Source organism: Cebus imitator, unplaced genomic scaffold (assembly GCF_001604975.1).
Source record: "Cebus imitator isolate Cc_AM_T3 unplaced genomic scaffold, Cebus_imitator-1.0 Scaffold457, whole genome shotgun sequence".
NCBI lineage: Eukaryota > Metazoa > Chordata > Mammalia > Primates > Cebidae > Cebus > Cebus imitator.
This window is the reverse complement of record NW_016107772.1, coordinates 452,241-470,249: the sequence shown is the minus strand read 5'-3', so window position 1 is coordinate 470,249 and position 18,009 is coordinate 452,241. Positions and strand designations below refer to the sequence as shown.

Below are 18,009 nucleotides of genomic sequence, written 5' to 3'. Positions count from 1 at the left end.
TTGACCTCGTGATCCGCCCGCCTCATCCTCCCAAAGTGCTGGAATTACAGGTGTGAGCCACCGTGCCCGGCCGAGCACCTTCTTTAGGATAGGCTTGGTTCCTGCACTCCCGTGTCTTCATGTTTCATCATTCAGACCACCCTGCCAGTGGGTGGGAGTGGCCCAGTTTGTGGGTGACAAGATGGAGGGTTCCTTTGGGAAGGGATTTTCCTTGCCCAAGACCACCAGGCTGGGAAATGGAGGAACTGATAGGAAAGTTTTAGACACAGACCGCAAAGCACTGTGGGTCCCGCAGGCTTGTGCTGGCACGTGCACCCCTGATAGTCTCCTCAGCAGCCTGGCTCCCTGCCTGTGGCTGCTTGCTCCGAGCTCTTGCTGTCCTCTCGACTGAAGTAAATATTTACCTCAGAAAGGAAATGTTTCAGAAGCACACCTCACGCCCTCCTTTCTCCCCACAGCTGACATTAGTCTGTGTCTGTTTTCTTTAGGGGATCATCTTGGCTGGCACTGAGGAGCAGAAGGCCAAATACTTACCTAAACTGGCGTCTGGGGAGCACATTGCAGCCTTCTGCCTCACCGAGCCAGCCAGGTCTGTCCTCGCACAGAAGATTATCCCTCAGCAGCCGTGGTATTTTCCAAGATTCACTGGGCAAGGGGCTGTTGGTTTTCTTGAGCAGCTGACTTTTCCTTCTTTCCAAAATCTTCCAAAGAATCAACTCAGCAACTGTTCTTGCCATTTCTCTTATCTTGACTTTCTCTGTCCCAGTGAGACTTGCAAGTGAGATACCACAATTGACAGCATTTATTAAATGAATTTTTATGGTTTACAACATACCTTGACATACAGTAATACATTCAGACTTCAAAGTGCGTTTCAGAATTTGTAGCATGGGTGGTACTGTTCCCAGTTACACATTAGGAGCTGAGGTTCAGTAAGGCCATGTGATCTGCTGGGATGGAGCAGGGCTACGGCAGGACTTGAGACTCTGATGATAAGTCCATCACCTGGACCGTACTCCATCCAGCTTCCCTTTGCATGGGGACCTGGGAACAGTCGTTCTTCTTGGGGTGCCCAGAACTCATCCTTACAGGACTGCAAATGAGCCTGCTGTAAGTACTGATTTTCATGTTTATACCTAAGCCCAAGTTTTTTATTTTTTGAGACAGATTCTTACTTTGTTGCCCAGGCTGGAGTACAGCAGCGAGATGTTAGCTCACTGCAACCTCCACCTCCAGGTTCAAGCAATTCTCCTGCCTCAGCCTCCTTAGTACCTGGGATTACAGGCACATGCCACCATGCCCTGCTAATTTTATTTTATTTTATTTTTTGTATTTTTGGTATAAGTTTGGGGTTTTTGTTTTTGTTTCTGGTTTTGTTTTGAGACAGAGGCTCACTGTGTTGCCCAGGCTGGAGTGCAGTGACGCAATCTCATCTCACTGTAACCTCCACGTCCCAGGTTCAAGTGATTCGCCTGCCTCAGCCTCCCAAGTAGCTGGGACTACAGGCATATGCCACCACACCTGGCTAATTTTTGTATTTTTAGTAGAGACGAGGTCTCACCACGTTGGCCAGGCTGGTCTCAAATTCCTGACCTCAAGTGATCTCCCCACCTCAGCTTCCCACAGTGCTGGGATTACAGGCATGAGCCATCACACCAGGCTCCGTTTTACTGGAACATGCCCATCGTTTTACAAATTGTCTTCATCTGCGTTCATGTTCTATTAATAGCAGCAGAGTTGAGGAGGTGAGACACATCCTGTAGCTTGGAAAGCCGAGTATGTTATCTGATCTAAAAGTTTGCTGACCTCTCTCTGAAAAGTACTAAAAATCTCTATTTTCAGGCCCTCGAAAGCATTCATATTTATTCCCAGTATTCTTCCTTGACCACATTTTTCTGCATCTGCAGTGGGAGTGATGCAGCCTCAATCCAGAGCAGAGCCAGGCTAAGTGAAGACAGGAAGCACTACATCCTCAACGGCTCCAAGGTAGGGCTCCGTCCTCACGGCCACATCAGCGTCTCAGTCATGACCTTCACTGCCACTGAGTAAGCACTCTCCACACACCAGGGATTGTATCGACTGTCATAGCACTGACTGCCTTCTTGAGCTGCTTTTATGTGTTTGTTTTAATTTTTTTTAAGACAGAGTCTCACTCTGTCACCCAGGCTGGAGTGCAGTGGTGTGATCTCGGCTCACTGAAACCTCTGCCTCCCAGGTCCAAGTGATTCTCCCACCTCAGCTTTTCGAGTAGCTGGGATTATAGGTGAGCACCACCACACCCAGCTAATAATTATATTTTTAGTAGAGATGGAGTTTCACCATGTTGGCCAGGCTGGTCTTGAACTCCTGACCTCAAGTGATCCACCCACCTCAGCCTCCTAAAGTGCTGGGTTTACAGGCATGAGCCACTGTGACTGGCCTGTAAACCCCAAAAAAGTTTTAAATTTTTTGTTACACAAAATTTCAGACATGTTCTGTGTGCCTGGCCCCAACGCCAGCAGTTATCTGCTCATCTGCTCCTGGGCTTGGAGCACCTTAGGGCAGGCCCAGGGTCAATCTCATCGCTCATTACTCAGGCCACTGTGCGTCTTGCAGTAGCATCACCACCTCTAGGTTGCAGGGTAACAGTCTCAGCATGTCTCTCCAAAAGACAAGCCTTTTTTTTTTTTTTTAAAGAAAAAGCCATAATACCATTATCACATTTTAAAAATTGATAATTTTCCCTTTTTTTTTTTGAGACAGGGTCTCACTCTGTCAACCCAGCTAGAGTGCAGTGGCACAATCTTGGCTCACTGCAGCCTCAGCTTCCTAGGCACAAGTGATTCTCCTACCTCAGCCTCCCAATTAGCTGGGAGTATAGGGACACAGCTAATGTTTTTGTATTTTTTTGGTAGAGATGGGTTTTCACCATGTTGCCCAGGTTGGTTTCAAATGCCTGGCTCAAGCAGTCTGCCCACCTCGGCTTCCCAAAGTGCTGGGATTACAGGCATGAACCACTGTGCCCTGCTGGTAATTTCTTACCTCTATCAGCATTCAGATATCCCCGATTGCCTCATCTGTGGCAATTTGTTAAGGAGTCTCTTTCTGTCTGTCCCCTTGTTTCCTTTCCTCCTCCTCACCACCCTCCCACCTTCTTTTTTTCATCGTTTTAGAATTAACAAGTAAATGTATTTATTTTACAGGTACAACATGATGTTTTGATATATGTATACCTTGAGAAATGATTAAACCTTTTCTTTCTTGAAGAAATGCAGTTGTCTGGCAGTGGAGCCTGAGCTGTTTGACAACTTTGGATGTTCTTTCCCCCGCCTCCCGCCCCACCCTGGCCACGCGTGTCTCTTGGGAAAAATCCTTGCCCTGGGAGACTGGGCTGAGCCCTGTCCTCTATTCCTCATGATTGGTTGGCTTCTGCAATGCCAGGGACCCTGCATGTCTGGTCTGAGATCTGACTGGCAGCTGGAGCTTGATGGGCAAAGACAGAGCTGAGATGGTTCACATAGGGGTTTGGTTTTCTCCAAAGTCCTTCTTTCTGTCCTCAGGTCTGGATTACCAATGGAGGACTGGCCAATATTTTTACTGTGTTTGCAAAGACTGAGGTCGTTGATTCTGATGGATCAGTGAAAGACAAAATCACAGCATTCATAGTAGAAAGAGACTTTGGTGGAGTCACTAATGGGAAACCTGAAGATAAGTTAGGCATTCGGGGTTCCAACAGTAAGTAGAGTGTGGGGGGTGTGTGTGCGTGTGTGTGTGTGTGTGTTAGGGGGAGACTTGCTCTTGACTGTGTCCAAATAGCATTCGGGGGGTGTGTGTGTGAGAGAGAGATTGAGAGAGAGATAGGGAGAGACTGGCCCTTGACTCTGTCCAAATAGCAAGACAAAATGAGATTTAAATACTTTGTTTTTGTTAAGCATTTTAAAGATCAAATTAAGAGTTCCACCTGGGCTTTGTCTTTGTTCCCACAGCCAAGTGCTGCTCACTTGAAGGCCTGGTGGTCATCTCCTACTGTGGCAGTCCTGGTGGACAGACCACCTTAGAGCTCAGCTTACAGCCCCCAGCCTTTAGTTGTCTCAGTCTGCAGGTGCCTGGCAGCCTGCTTCAGGCTGTGAGTTGGATTCAGGTCCATCTGGAGGCTTGTTCTTAGAGCAGATCACAAGCACCCAAGGGGCCAAGCCAAACCATATAAGCACTTAAAAAAATTTTTTTTTTTTTAATTTATTATTAGTTTTATTTATTTATTTTTATTTTTTTTTAAAGACGGGGTTTCACCATTTTGGTCAGGCTGGTCTTGAAGTCCCAACCTCAGGTGATCCACCCGCCTTGGCCTCCAAAGTGCTTGGATTACAGGCGTGAGCCACCATGCCTGGCCCTCATATAAGCACTTTTTTGTCGGAGGAGACAGATTCTCCCTCTGTCACCCAGTCTGGAGTGCAGTGGTGTGATCTCCGCTCACTGCAACCTCTGCCTTCTGGGTTCCAGCGATTCTCCTGCCTCACCCTCCCAAGTAGTTGGGACTATAGGTGTGTACCACCACACCTGGCCAATTTTTGTGTTTTTTGTAGAGACAGGGTTTCACCATGTTGCCCAGGCTTGTATCAAATTCCTGAGCTCAGGTGCAATCTACCTACCTAAGACTCCCAGTGTGCTAGGATTATAGGTGTGAGTCACTGTGCCTGGCCACCTTGTTTTTTTTTTTTTTTAAATAGAGGTTTTGCTATGTTGTCCAGGCTGGTCTTGAACACCTGGGTTCAAGTGATCCTCCTACCTCTGCCTCCCAAAATGCTGGCTTTTAGAGGCATGACCCTAAAAGCACATTTAAGGCCTCTGTTCATGTTGGCTCAGCTCTATTCTAGTGACCACAGCAAGTCACATGGTCATACCTAGCAGACAGGGAAAGGGAGGGAGGTCCACCCCTCCCCACAGTGGGATAGTGCTACAGTTAGATTGCAGGGGTGTGGTTGTATTAGAGTTAAGAATTGAGACCTTAGGAAATGCTGTTCTCTCCCTCTCTTTGCTTGTTGTGGCTCTTTATATGCCTGGCTCTTTTCATTCTTTAAACTTCTGCTAAATGCCACCTTACAAAAGTCTGACATAGCCCTTAGTAAAAATATTATTATCCATCCCCTTGCCAGCCTCCATTTCTCCTTATCGTGTTGCCCTGTTTATTTCATCCATTGCACTGATTACAATAATACATTGTTTTGTTTATAGTTTATCTCCCTAACCAAAGTATGAACTCCACAAAGACAGGAACTTTGTCTTTCTATACTGTCTTACCAAATGTTGGACGGACGGACGGACGGATGAATTACCTGCTTTTGCAGGTCAAATGCAGAGTGGTTTTTTGCATTGTCAGATGAGATCTTAAATTTCATGTGTTTCAGCCTGCGAAGTCCATTTTGAAGACACCAAGGTACCTGTGGAAAATGTCCTTGGAGTGGTCGGAGGTGGGTTTAAGGTGAGTTGCCAGCCACAGCCCCTTGTGAGTACCATGTAGTGTCTCAAGTGCGACTTGTTGGCTCCCAGCTTTTGCCCCATCCTTGCTCATAGCAGAGCAGCCTGTGCTTGGCAGGTGACCTCGCATGGTTATCTGTTGGGAAGTCGGAAATGGAGACTAGAAAATTGGCTGGCTCCTAAAAGGAGTATGTGGTAAGGTTGGGAATCTTCCTTCACCTTGAGCAGAGTCTAGGATCCCCTTCCACAGCGGGTGTGAGAAAGCAGCCCGTGGGCTCCAGTGAAGCTCAAGCTGTGTATCTACCTCCCTGCCCCACTCTTTTCTTTTTAGACTAAAGTGAAATATTTTTTTATCAAGAGATGATTCATAGAACAAAGGACTCACCATTTTAAAACGTGTATTTCAGTGTATATTCGCTATCTTGTTCAAATACTTCCTGTGCCTAATTGCAGAACATTTCCTTACCCCATAAAGAAACGTACTGTCAGTAAGACCCTTACCCCATCCCTTGGCTGCTACTCTTTTGCTTTATGTCCTTATGGATTTGCATGTTCAGAACATTTCATAGAAATACAGTCATATGCAAGATCCAGTCTTTGGTGACAGGCTTTTCTCACATAGTGTGATGTTTTCAAGGTTCATCTCTCTTGTAGCATGAATGAGTAATTCATTCCTTTTATGGCTAAATTATCTTTTGTTGAGTGGAGAAAGCAATTTTGTTCATCCATTCACCAGCTGATGGGCATTGGGGTTGTTAGCACTTTTGGCGGCTATCAATAATGCTTATGAACATTCATGTCAAGTTTTTGTGTGGAAATATGTTTTCAGTTATTTTGCTTTATACGTAAATGTAGAATTTCTGTTGGGCTTAAGTTAGTCTTGAACTCCTGGGCTCAAGTGATCTTCCTGCCTTGGTCTCCCAAAATGCTGGTACTACAGGTGGGAGCCACCATGCCCAGCTCTTGGCATGTTCCTTTGGAATAAAGTTCAGTGGTCTTTCTTGTGTGCGGGGACATTGGTAGAGCTGCAGCAGTGAGTGAACTGCCTTGTTCCGAGATGTTAGGACAGTGCTTTCTTCCAGTCCGAGGGAATGATCCCGTTCGCCTGGTCTGGTAAAGGCAGACGTGTGGTTATGGCCTCCTCCCCCTGCCTCCTTCAGGGCCCCTGGGCTCTCCCTTTTTCCCTGCAGGTGGCCATGGACATCCTCAACAGCGGCCGGTTCAGTATGGGCAGTGCTGTAGCTGGGATGCTCAAGAGATTGATTGGTAGGTAAGTCAGGGACAAGGCCCTTTGTGCTCCACTCCCTGCTGCCCTGGCTCCATCCCTGGAGGCTCTGCTATTCCCCTGGCCACTTCCAGGCTGGTGCTGAACTAGGCCACCTCGACCGAGGGTCCAGCCCTGGGCTTTTGTGGAGACCAGAGGGTCTCCTCAGCCTGCCTCCAGATTTGTCGTCTTCGAATTCCTGTTTCACCTCCACACAGGGGATGGGAATGGGGCAACAGACTTTCTGTCTGGGGCGAGAGGAGTAGGGGCAGAGCTTCTTGGTGAGCACACACCACGAGCCAGACTCCCAGGACACATGGCCTCAGGTGCCCAAGTTTCACGCCTCCTCGGTGACTGCATGGTGCGTGGGGAGTGGGGTCGGGTTTGGAACCCAGGTCCCTGGGCCTCTGGATCTTTCTTTGTTCTGTTCTGTCAGGATACCTGAAACCTCCATTTTCCTTTGCCAGTGAACTTAGAACAACCCTGTAACCATCCTGTCTGTTGTGGAAGCATCTGTGAGGAAATGGAAATGCCTGGGATGGCACACCCCTAAGTGCTTTATGAAGCTCCTCTTTGGATGCCAGGCTCTGGGCTGGCCTCTTTTGGGCCAAGATGGGCATACTTGTTTTGGTTTACCTCCATTTTAGAAATGAGAAGACAGAGGCTCAGAGAGGGCAACTGGACCCAAAACTAAAGCTCTCAGGCTCCAGGCTCAGGGCTTTTCTCACTCGCAAGTCCTCTGGGGGAGCTCAGCCCTCTTCACCTCCTGAGTGTGCCACACCTGGGAGAGCCTGTGGAGAACACGGCCACAGGCGGGGGGTCGGGGGGAGTGCTGCCTGGGAGAGGCACCATGTTACTCATGGGCCCTCAGAGCTCAGCACTTTGTCACAACCACATGCCTGGAAGCCCCAGCCCGAATATTCAAGCCAGGCGGCCCCACCTGCTTTGGTCAAGAGCACTGTGTGCTGGGTTTGGGCCTGCACCACCTCTGTCTGGGGCCTTTGTGCCTGGCTTTGTGTGAGGAGCCCTCAGCCTTCCCCCTGGTTGTATCTTCACAGCGACTCTGATGTAGGTGGTGGTGTTCAGGGAGGTGACATGCTTGGCCCAGGCCACTGGCTGTAAGAATCATTGCCAGGATTCAAGTCTGTATCTGATGCTAAACTGTAGGTGCCATGAGGAGGGGTGGTTCTCCTCTGACCCATGGGTGCTGGCAAGTGGGGGTACCAGCTTCTGGGGCATTTGACCTCAGCAGACATGCTTCTCATAGTGCCCACCTGTGGGAAGGGTAAAGATGATGGCCATAGGAAATTATGTTTCAATAACAGTAAAGTTCCAGTTCTTTCTAATGACTCTGCTCTTCCTCAGAAATGGCTGCTGAGTACGCCTGCACAAGGAAACAGTTTAACAAGAGACTCAGCGAATTTGGATTGATTCAGGTATAGATGGTTGAGTGCTGTCTTTGTGGATTTCACTGTGTGACATGACAGTGTGTTCTTTTGATGTCTCTGTACTGGTGACTCTTCTGTGGTGATTTGGGAAGAAGACTAGTTAAGGCTTTATTTGACAAGGGTCGCTGGGCCTGCTTCTCTTGGGAAATCAGGATTCTGACTTAATTACTTTCTCTCCTGTTTTGAAGATTTGGCTCTCAGCACATGCAAATTGCTTCTTATGTTTTTTTCTGAATACTCCAGGAGAAGCTTGCACTGATGGCTCAGAAGGCTTACGCCATAGAGAGTATGACCTACCTCACGGCAGGGATGCTAGACCAACCGGGCTTTCCCGACTGCTCCATCGAGGCAGCCATGGTGAAGGTAACCCTGGCATAGCCAGAGAGCTGGCGCTGGAGGGAGGCTTGGGAAAGCTCCCTCACTGTGACCTTTCAAGCCGCTGCTGTTGCCTGTCATCTTCCACCTGTCATTGATCCAGTATTTATGATGCACTCGCCCTGTGCAGCACTCCAGGGATAGGCAGGCAGCGGGCAGGGAGCAGCAGCAGGGAAGTGACTGGTGAGCAGCAGTTTGTAGGAAGGCTCCATGCTCTCACAGTGCAGTTTCTGCCAAACTTTTGCCAGTGGATCAGCAGTTTATAGCAGAAGGAGACCATTCTGTTAACATCCTTTTAGAATAATAACATTGCAGCTGGCTTTTGTGAGAACTTTTTTCCTTAATTTATGGCCTTCCTACTTTTTGGTTTCAAAACGTCCTCTTAAAAACTAAATATATGGCAAGGCGCGGTGGATCACAGAGGTCTAGAGTTCAAGACCAGCCTGGCCAACATGATGAAACCTCATCTCTACTAAAAATAGAAAAAAAAAGCCGGGCAAGGTTGCGGGCACCTGTAATGCCAGCTACTTGGAAGGCTGAGGCAGGAGAATCGCTTGAACCCAGGGAGCAGAGGTTGCAGTGAGCCACCTGCACTCTGGCCTGGGCAACAAGAGTGAACTCCTCTCAAAAAAAAAAAAACAAAAAAAACTAAGTATACAAGCCTGGGCAACATGGCAAAACCCCATCCCTACAAAAAAATACAAAAATTGGCCGTCGTGGTGGTACACACCTGTACTTGGGAGGCTGAGGTAGGAAGATTATCTTATTTGGTTGAGGTAGCTACTAGAGTTTTCTGTTGCTTTTGTTTTGTTCATGGTGGAGGGAGTCATTTTTAGCTGTATAAAAAAGATGGCCACCCTTTAGGGGACCCTACTTTGTTCCCCCCAACAATTATTTTTAAGCTGAAATTGAGCTCCTGAGAGAAATGGTGAGAGGTCTAGCAGTTTAGAGAAGTGAACATCCTGGTATCAGCAGGAGAGTCTACCTATAAGGTTGGGATCCTGAAGTGGGAAGGTCCCTGAAAAAAATAAAAAAATTAAAAAAAAGATTGGGCATCTTGGGTGGCCTTTGAGTCTTTTCTAGTTACAGCCTGCATACTGGGTGCATTTGCACATGTTTTATCACCTCGTCGCCTTGTCACCCATGAACAGTGACCACAGACATTAGCTTGTTGTGGGCCAGCCTCTTCCATATGCTAAGCCTAGAGCTTAATATGGCAGTATGTCTGCCCCCAAGGCGCTTATAGTGTGCAGAGACAGAAAGAAGTCATGCCACCAGGGCTGGGCAGGAACAGGTCAGGCTTTCTGGGGAAGGGAAGATCTTAAATGGGTTTTAAGGGAAGAGGAGCTCAGCCAGGTACAGAGGGGGCAAAGGTGGGCCCAGAAGGTCATGGTGGGATGGGGACCACAAGCTGGCCGGTGTGGCCAAGGAAGGCAAAGGACTTGCCCACCTGACCCCTCGAGTTCCTCCCTGCCCGATGTCTTCCCCAAGTCTGGGTGCCTCCCACGCCTCCCCAGCCACCCAGATCCCTATAGCATAGGTCCTCCTTTTGGAAGGGAATCAGTGTGACACCCCATGCTGACCTTGCCCTGGGCCCACAGGTGTTCAGCTCTGAGGCTGCTTGGCAGTGTGTGAATGAGGCGCTGCAGATCTTCGGGGGCTTGAGCTACATGAGGGACTATCCGTACGAGCGCATACTGCGTGACACCCGCATCCTCCTCATCTTCGAGGTGAGTGGCCCTGCTACCAGCTAGGCTGTTCTCCAGCCCCACCCTGCCTGGTCCTAAAGAAGCTGCTCAGGGCCTTGCAGAGGTCCCCGAAGTGGTCCCCACAGCCCAGGGCTGGATTGCATGCTCTGATTGGCTCTCAAGGGCTCTGCTAGCCCTGGCATGTTTCATTCCCAATTGCTGCCCTCGATCAAGTCACAAGACTGAAGAGTTGGTTCATTTAGCATGTGCCAGGTGGCAGGGGAGGGAATTAGGCCACAGAGACTTTGGGTGCTGTGTTCTGATTGTGCTGACCAAGGGAGATGACAGAGTACAAGTGCAAAGAGGCAGGGAGTGGGCACCCTCCACAGGCAGCCAGAGTTTTCTGAAGCATGTGTTCCTGGCCCTTAAGGGCAGAAAGAACAGGCTTTGACAAGGGCTGAGGCCGGGGAGGGCAATGTGTCCTGAAGGGTAGGGAAATAGAGTGCGCCAGGCCCAGATGGGACTTATCTGCTGGCACAAGGTGAATGAAGAGAGAAGGACTTTTCTGGAAGCAGCAGTCAGTCCTGCTAGGTGTGCTATGCCAGGCAGTGGGTTTGAGGGTGTTGCAGAAGGTGCATGGGAAGGCTAGAAAAGCAGCCAGACTGTGGAAGACCTTGATTGACAGCAGAGAAATTTGGAAGCCATAAAACGTCTTTAAGCGGGCATTATTTGGTTGTATCTGTGTTGTGGGAAATCCCCCCCAGAGGCTCATGTGGAGAATGAGTTGCAGGGATGAGGCCAGAGGCCAGGGGCTCTCCTGCTGGGAGGGAGGGGCTAGAACTAAGAGAACACAGCAGGATGGGTGGGATATGATGGTGCGTACACAGGAGGCAGGCCTGAGACAGGGAGAGGGTTTGGTCCTGAGCAGCAGGTCTGGCAATGAGGGGCGTTGTCAGCCGCTGGGAATGTAATCTTGTCTCCTGGGCCTGTCCTGCCCAGTGGGAGGCCTCCTTGGCTGCTTTTGTTCCCAGCCTGCCCATTGGGTTCCAGCCATCTCTGCTGTTTTAGTGGACAGACAGGGCAAGGGCCAGCCTGAGGGCACTGGAGTGGTCTCGGCCCTTTCCTCAGCCTGGGAGGGTTGGGCTTCTCTGGGGCTGGGGTGGTCAGCAGCGTTCAAGAAGCCCTCAAGGCCTTGGAAAAACACAGAACTCTTGCTGTGGGGCAGGAGCTCCTGTCTGGAGTTTGCTTGGTGTGCCGGGAGGCCTCCACAGTCCTCCCCTTTTCCTGTAGGAGTCCTGCTATCTGTGGTATCTGTCTGGTTGCAGGAGATAGTCCTCAGTCCCAGGTGCTGGCTATGTGGCCTGGGTCAGGCTCCTGCACCTGACACACAGGGCCATTGTGCAGAGTGAGCAGAAGCCTACCAGCTTCTCTGATCAGAATCACAGGTCGGGGGAGTGGGGAGCATGTAGCCCTCTGGGTGATGACACCTGGCACTGAGGAGCTTCTAGATGCCACTCCTGTTAAGCAATTTGTGACCTCTGTGAGGAATCTGGCCTCCACCTGGAGCCAGCAGTGTCTGTCTGGCACTGGCTGCGCCCCAGGCACCCCTCAGGGAAACTAGTTTGCATTTTAAAGAGGAGCTGGAGACTTGGAGAAATACGTGACACACGTGAGGCTGGTCATGGAGAGATGGGGGGGGTCCCAGTGGGAGCCCATGGCCATCTGGTGTGCTCCCTGAGCCCTGGTCAGAGCCCTGCTCCCAGCTGCTTCAGAAGCAGTGGCTTCTGTGGCATGGGCAAGCAGGCAGTGGCTGGGCCTACCCAGCACATGTGGCACCACCATGGCTGCCTGGCAGAGGGGAGGAGACAGCCTTTGACCTCTGCACTACTGGCCACAGGGAACCAACGAGATTCTCCGGATGTACATCGCCCTGACGGGTCTGCAGTATGCCGGCCGCATCATAACCGCCAGGATCCAGTAGGTCCCATTGTCACTGTTTGCTCCTTGGGTCCTACACCTGCCCAGCAGGGGCCAGTCCAGGGCAGCAGGAGGAAAGGGCTGCCTTGGCCTGGAGTGTGGGAATGGTGGAGTGGGGGGCATGGCATAGCCTTGCAGAGGAGACCTTCCCCTGTGGTGGCGGGGGGCTCGCTGCCCTGCCCTTATGGCCACACCAGCCTATAGCTCCAGCATGAACACCATATCCCCCTTCTGGTCCCCCACACTGGAGGCAACTCGTTTTTCAGAACCTGAAGAATAAGAGGTATCCCCTTAAAGGTGCCAAACCTCCCTCCTGCTCCCCTCCATCCCCATCCTAGGGGCACAGCAATCCAAAATCTCTGCTGGAGGCCAAGTATAGGTTGCTAGTAGAATTTTGTCTCCTTCATGGGAGACAGGCACTGGGAAACTGGCTGTGACTCCACTTCTCATGGGGGAGAACACGTGTGGCTCTCCCGAAGGTGATGGGGTGGGGAGGGTTCAGCCTGTAGCCAGGGGCCCGGCATACCCAGGCCAGGGAGGCCATGTTGCTGGACGATGAGAGCTAGCAGCAGGGCCTCCAGTTACGGGACCATGGACTTTCTGCAGTGAGCTTAAACGGGCCACTGTGACCACAGTCATGGAGACTGTTGGCCGGAGGCTTTGGGACTTCACGGGCAGAACGGTGGACATGGAGCTGACAGGCAAACTTGGAGTCATACACCCCAGTCTTGAGGTAAGTGGGCCCAGCAGGTATACCCCCTACTTGGATGCCCTCCTGCCAGATCTCCTCATGGCAGAAAGGATCTTACTGTGGGGGCGGTCTAGGCTCCTCCAGGGGAAGTTGGGGAGCACCAGCTAGTCCACGCCACCTTGGATTGCCTCCCCCAGATAGGACATCTCTGCCTGGTACCTGGGCTGTGGGACAGGACTGGGCCTGGTAGGGATGAGGTGCTGAACTGAGTCCTGTCTTGGCTAATAGGATAGTGCCACCAAGTTAGAGGAGAACACCTACTACTTCGGCCGGACCGTGGAGACGCTGCTGCTCCGCTTTGGCAAGGTAACCAGGCCCTCCAGGCCCAGAACAGAATTTTTTTTTTTTTTGAGACGGAGTTTCGCTGTTGTTGCCCAGACTGGAGTGCAATGGCACGATCTCGGCTCACCGCAACCTCCACCTCCTGGGTTCAAGCAATTCTCCTGCCTCAGCCTCCCGAGTAGCTGGGACTATAGGCACGCACCATCATGCCCAGCTAATTTTTGTATTTTTAGTAGAGACGGGGTTTCACCGGGTTGACCAGGATGGTCTCGATCTCTTGACCTCGTGATCCACCCACCTCGGCCTCCCAAAGTGCTGGGATTATAGGCATGAGCCACTGCGCCCGGCCAGAACAGAAATCTTGATCACCCTGGAGGGATGGGGTGGCTGAGGTCAGGCTGGCTTTATCAGCCTGTCCTGGGGCCCACTTAGCTACTCAGAGGGCACCCTTACTGGGTGAGTTTTCTGCTGTGTTTTTCTGTGTACCTTCCAGATAGAGAGAGGCTCCCTAGAATCAGGAGGGCAGCCCCACCTGGGGCCTGAATCTGGGGATCTGATTGGTGGGGCTCTTACTGCCAAAGGTGACAGTAGCACAGTAGGCACTGGCTGCTGGTCGTGCCTTAACCCCCTCCCTGAATCTAGAGACCAAAGAGAAGGGAAAACAGAAGGTGTTATTGGCTCCACTTTCTCAAGGAACACAGACTAAGACAGGCAAAGATGCGGCCCTGGGAGGGACCATGTTGGGGCTGGTTTAGGTAGTGAGTCTCCACTCAGAGCCTCTGTGATCCCAGACCATCGGGGAGGAGCAGCTGGTGCTGAAGCGTGTGGCCAACATTCTCATCAACCTGTATGGCATGACGGCTGTGCTGTCGCGGGCCAGCCGCTCCATCCGCATCGGGCTCCGTAACCACGACCACGAGGTGAGCACTGCCCAGCCTCGCACAGGGCCTGGCTGCTGGCCTCTGTCCTGCTGCACATTAATGAAGTTGATTGTTGGGGAGGGGGTGGGCGGGTGAGGAGGGCCAGGCCAGTTCAGGGGGTGTCCTTAGGCCCGCATGGCTATGGGAAGGGCTGTGCAGGTTCGCTATGCAATGGCAGGGTCTGTGCGGCACAGGAGATGGGGCTGATCCCTTTCTTCTTCCTGCCTGAGAGAAGACTCAGCTGAGTGATGGGGGTTCCTGATTCAGTGTCCCCACCCACAACGAGTGGCAGACCCTGCACAGTGCCCCCTCCACCGTGTACCAGGCTCTGCCTCCACTTTCCAGATTAGCCTGCAGATAACCAGGATTGTGGTCTGCCTCTCAGAGGAAACAGGCTCAGAGATGTTGAGTCTCTTGCTTTTGGGAAAAGAGCTAGTTTGGGTCAGGGGTGACTCCTGAGCCAAGCCCTTTGACCCCTCCCATGCTACCCAGTTTGGCTGACAGGCTGGGTTTTTGAAGCTCGGAGGTCAGATTACAGGGATTTGGGTACATCTTTTCTGTCCTTGATTCTGGCAGGCTCTCTTGGCCAGCACCTTCTGCACGGAAGCTTACTTCCAGAATCTCTTCAGCCTCACTCAGCTGGACAAGTGTGAGTGGCATGTCTTGGGGGAGGGAAGGAAGGACCCACTTCTGGGCCCCTGTTGGTGGTGAGCTGTTTCTGGACCCTGTCAAGCTCCCAGAGCCTGCTGGCTGCTCACAGACCTCTGCCTTGAGTGAGGGCCTGGGTAGGCCTGGGCTTAGCTGGAGCAGTCCCTGTCAGGCACCGTAGGTGCAAAGCTGCTCCATTCACCAAGGCAGTTATAGATCAAGCAAGTGCAGAGCCCCTTGTGCAGGGCCCCTGGCATCTGCCCAGCATGCTGCCTGATGCCTGGCTGTTTTTATTTTTTATTTTTGGAGATGGAGACAAGAGTCTCATTTTGTCACTCAGACTGGAGTGTAGTGGTACAATCTCTGCTCACTGCAACCCAGGTTCAAGAAGTTCTGCCTCAGCCTTGCTGGGATCACAGGCATATACCACCATGCCTGGATAATTTTTGTATATTTAGTAGAGATGAGGTTTCACCATGTTGGCCAGGCTGGTCTCCAAATCTTGACCTCAGGTGATCCACCCACCTTGGCCTCCCAAAATGCTGGGATTACAGGCGTGAGCCACCGTGCCTAACCCTGACTGTATTCTTAAAGCTGCCCCGGGAAGGCTTACAAAGGGAGGAGCACCTGGTTGTAAGATCTGGAGATTTGGGAGACAGCATTTTATCTGCCCTTTTACCCACTGCACTCCATCTAAAGTGACCTTGCAGTGCCTTGCAGAGGGCTCAGCCTCGGCTGAGAGAACAGAGCGCTTTGCTCATGCTCCTGTCTTATCTAGAGTGCTCTTCCTCTTCTATAGCAACTCCACCATATCTGGCAATGCCCAGCTCAGTCCACTTCTGACCCTCACAGTCATGTTGGCCTGAGGCTCTGGGTCAATGTCCTTGCAGAGCCCAGTCCTATTGCCAAGTAATGGGGGTAGGTGCTAGCACTGTGGCACTCGCTAAGAGTGGCATATGCTTTTTGCAGGTCCTGGCCTGCGGGGGTGGCCCAGGCACCCCCCTACCCAGTGCTCATGGGTTATGTGCTATAGAGAGTGCTCAAATGGTTTCTCCTCCAGTGGGTTGGAATCACAGATGGGGCATTTACAGAACAAGCGGCAGCTCCACCCCATGAGATCTGGGGGTTAGAGATGAGCCCTTTGTAACTGAGAATGAAGCTCTACCAGCTTTCTCTCCCTGTAGCCCAGAATTACTTGCTAGGGGTTTGGAGGAGGGGGATCACCCTTAGGGCTGCCTCATGGTAGGTGGGCTTTGTGAAAAAATGCCCCCACTTCAGCCATGTTTGTCTTACCACAATGCAGAAAATCACTCACCATCTCTCCTTTTTCTTCCCAGATGCTCCAGAAAACACAGATGAGCAGATTAAGAAAATGTCCCAGCAGATCCTTGAGAAACGAACCTATATCTGTGCCCACCCTCTGGACAGGACATACTGAGGCAGGGAATAGTGTCCACTGCCACCGCCTGCCCCCAGCTGTGGCCCGTTGCTGGATGACTGTCACTACTTTTTCAGAAGGTGGAGAACTTGGGCTTATCACAGGTTGAGCCATTTGTTCCCAGTCTGCACCTGAAGGGTTGTCTCCTGGCATGGGGGAGCCTCTTCCAGGTTTTAACCTGCGTGCAGTGCTAACAGGACCATCACAGCCTCTGAACTGAGCCAGACAGAAAGAATGGAATTGCTGACCTCTGGAATTGGCGGGTATTCTGGTCATTGAGGAGACACCACAGTGGAAACCGGGGCTTGTGCTGCTGCCTCCAGGGCGAGACGGGTGGGGACCTGATATCAGGTGGGAATAGCCATTTCTGCTCAACCACACATTCTCTAGGAAATAGCTTGAAAGCTGCGTCTGGGTCCTTCATTTAAACTAGAAGCAGAGGCACTTAAAACATACCAGGAACCATTTAACAAAGAAGAATAGAAAACGTCACAATCTGTGTACTCTTAGCCTTTGCTGTACTCATCACACTGTTCCTCAGAACCAGCCTTCAATGGGTGACAACAGGACCCTGAGAACCACCCTTTGGTGATGGCTTCAGGTCCGCTTTGTCCTCACCCTGCAAGGAAGGCCCAGAATGCTAAGGAGCAGGCACATGGGGCAGGCTGCAGTGCCTTATGGTTACGAGCCTTTAGTTTTTCTTAGGAGATGAGGAGGCTGCCTTAGCTGATGTTGCTACCTAGGGACTTTTTTTTTTTTTTTTTTTACAAGAACTGGCCTCCACTCTCAAGAGGATGCGTGGTATCTCCAGGCTGCCCCAGCAAGCCTTTGCATTTCTCCAGCCTCCATCCTGCTGGTACTTGTGAGATATGCCAAGTCCCAGGCATGCTCACTGTGGCAAACTTCAAGCTTTGGTGTGGTCCTTGGGTGGTCTGGAGCTCTAAAATACCTATAGTGGACATTCCCTTGATCACAGAGGAGGTAGCTAGCTCTTTTTCTTCCAAGTATATTCCTAATTTGCTGTGATGCTGGAAATAGGCAAGGAGGAGACTGGGAACTTGGAGAGCTGAGCTGGCCTGAGCATTCTTGCCAGGGCTTTGGTAACTAGTTTTTAAAATGGGAAAGTTTATAAATATTGTGATCTTGTAAATAACCTCAGTGAAACCTGAAGATCTGTTTTGTTAATGATGACAAGGAAGCATTTTGCACAAAATTAAGCATCCATACCTCTGGACAGAAGGCTGCTTGGAGTTTCTTTGCACAGGGGAAGTTTGGGAAGGGGCTTTCAGACCCCAACCCCCTTTCTGGGCAGCCCTTTGGAAGGGCCTTCACTCTAGGCTGGTGGCGTGTAAGGCCTCTGGCAGCAGTAAGTTCTCCATTCATCCATCTGGGGTTGAAAAGGCCTAGCAACCAGTTCAAGCCTCTCCCTCTCATCTGTAGTTGCTAACTGTTCTTAAACATGTTGTGGGAAGAGGAGGCCCCAGCATGTGTTTCTTAAATGATTTCACCAGTGAAATGCCCAGACTTGCTGGAAGGGCTGGCAGTGGAGCTCACTAGGAGGCATTCTTGCCAAGGAAAAGCCTTGTGTTCTAGGGTAGACAGCTCTCCTAGCTGGAGCCCCTTTGAGAGCCACAGCAGTAACTGTGGGCCTGGGACACGCCCAGAGAGAACAGGGTCTCTTCAGGCAACCCTAGGAGGTCCAGGTCCTATTGGGGAGGGAGGGAGGGAGCCAAATCTAGGCAAATGGAGCAAGTGATTTTTCAG

At 51.0% G+C, this 18,009-nt stretch overlaps 2 protein-coding genes across 7 annotated transcripts in view; one reads left to right on the top strand and one right to left on the bottom strand.

Annotated features, from left to right (window-relative positions):
- The first annotated feature begins 454 nt into the window (after positions 1–454).
- On the top strand, positions 455–17,479 carry ACAD9 (acyl-CoA dehydrogenase family member 9). 3 transcript variants are annotated; one of them, XM_017511922.2, is made up of 14 exons: positions 455–589; positions 1,908–1,986; positions 3,540–3,714; positions 5,385–5,458; positions 6,645–6,720; positions 8,084–8,154; positions 8,410–8,529; positions 10,143–10,271; positions 12,127–12,206; positions 12,813–12,939; positions 13,186–13,263; positions 14,031–14,159; positions 14,736–14,808; positions 16,145–17,479. In XM_017511922.2, the coding sequence occupies exons 5-14, from the start codon at positions 6,651–6,653 to the stop codon at positions 16,243–16,245; spliced, it is 978 nt and encodes a 325-aa protein (XP_017367411.2). In that variant the 5' UTR covers positions 455–589; positions 1,908–1,986; positions 3,540–3,714; positions 5,385–5,458; positions 6,645–6,650; the 3' UTR covers positions 16,246–17,479. The 3 variants fall into 3 exon arrangements, with proteins under 3 accessions (XP_017367411.2, XP_037588531.1, XP_037588532.1); XM_037732604.1 differs by having other exon boundaries at positions 456–589; positions 6,645–6,724; XM_037732603.1 differs by lacking the exon at positions 3,540–3,714.
- The window catches only part of CFAP92 (cilia and flagella associated protein 92 (putative)), a 75,207-nt gene continuing 71,358 nt past the window's right edge, over positions 14,161–18,009 (bottom strand). For 3 of the 4 annotated variants that reach the window (XM_037732600.1, XM_037732602.1, XM_017511945.2), the window contains one exon: positions 14,161–14,384. In XM_037732600.1, coding sequence (XP_037588528.1) covers positions 14,324–14,384 — 61 coding nt within the window. In that variant the 3' untranslated portion in view covers positions 14,161–14,323. The remainder of the gene's footprint in view (positions 14,385–18,009) is intronic. The other variant, XM_037732601.1, reaches the window with a different exon arrangement.

Coding starts and splice junctions, on each gene's coding strand:
- ACAD9 (XM_037732603.1), top strand. CDS start 6,651: ATGGACATCCTCAACAGCGGCCGGTTCAGTATGGGCAGTGCTGTAGCT. Junction 12,940..13,185: donor TCATACACCCCAGTCTTGAG/GTAAGTGGGCCC, acceptor CTTGGCTAATAG/GATAGTGCCACCAAGTTAGA. Junction 14,160..14,735: donor TCCGTAACCACGACCACGAG/GTGAGCACTGCC, acceptor TGATTCTGGCAG/GCTCTCTTGGCCAGCACCTT.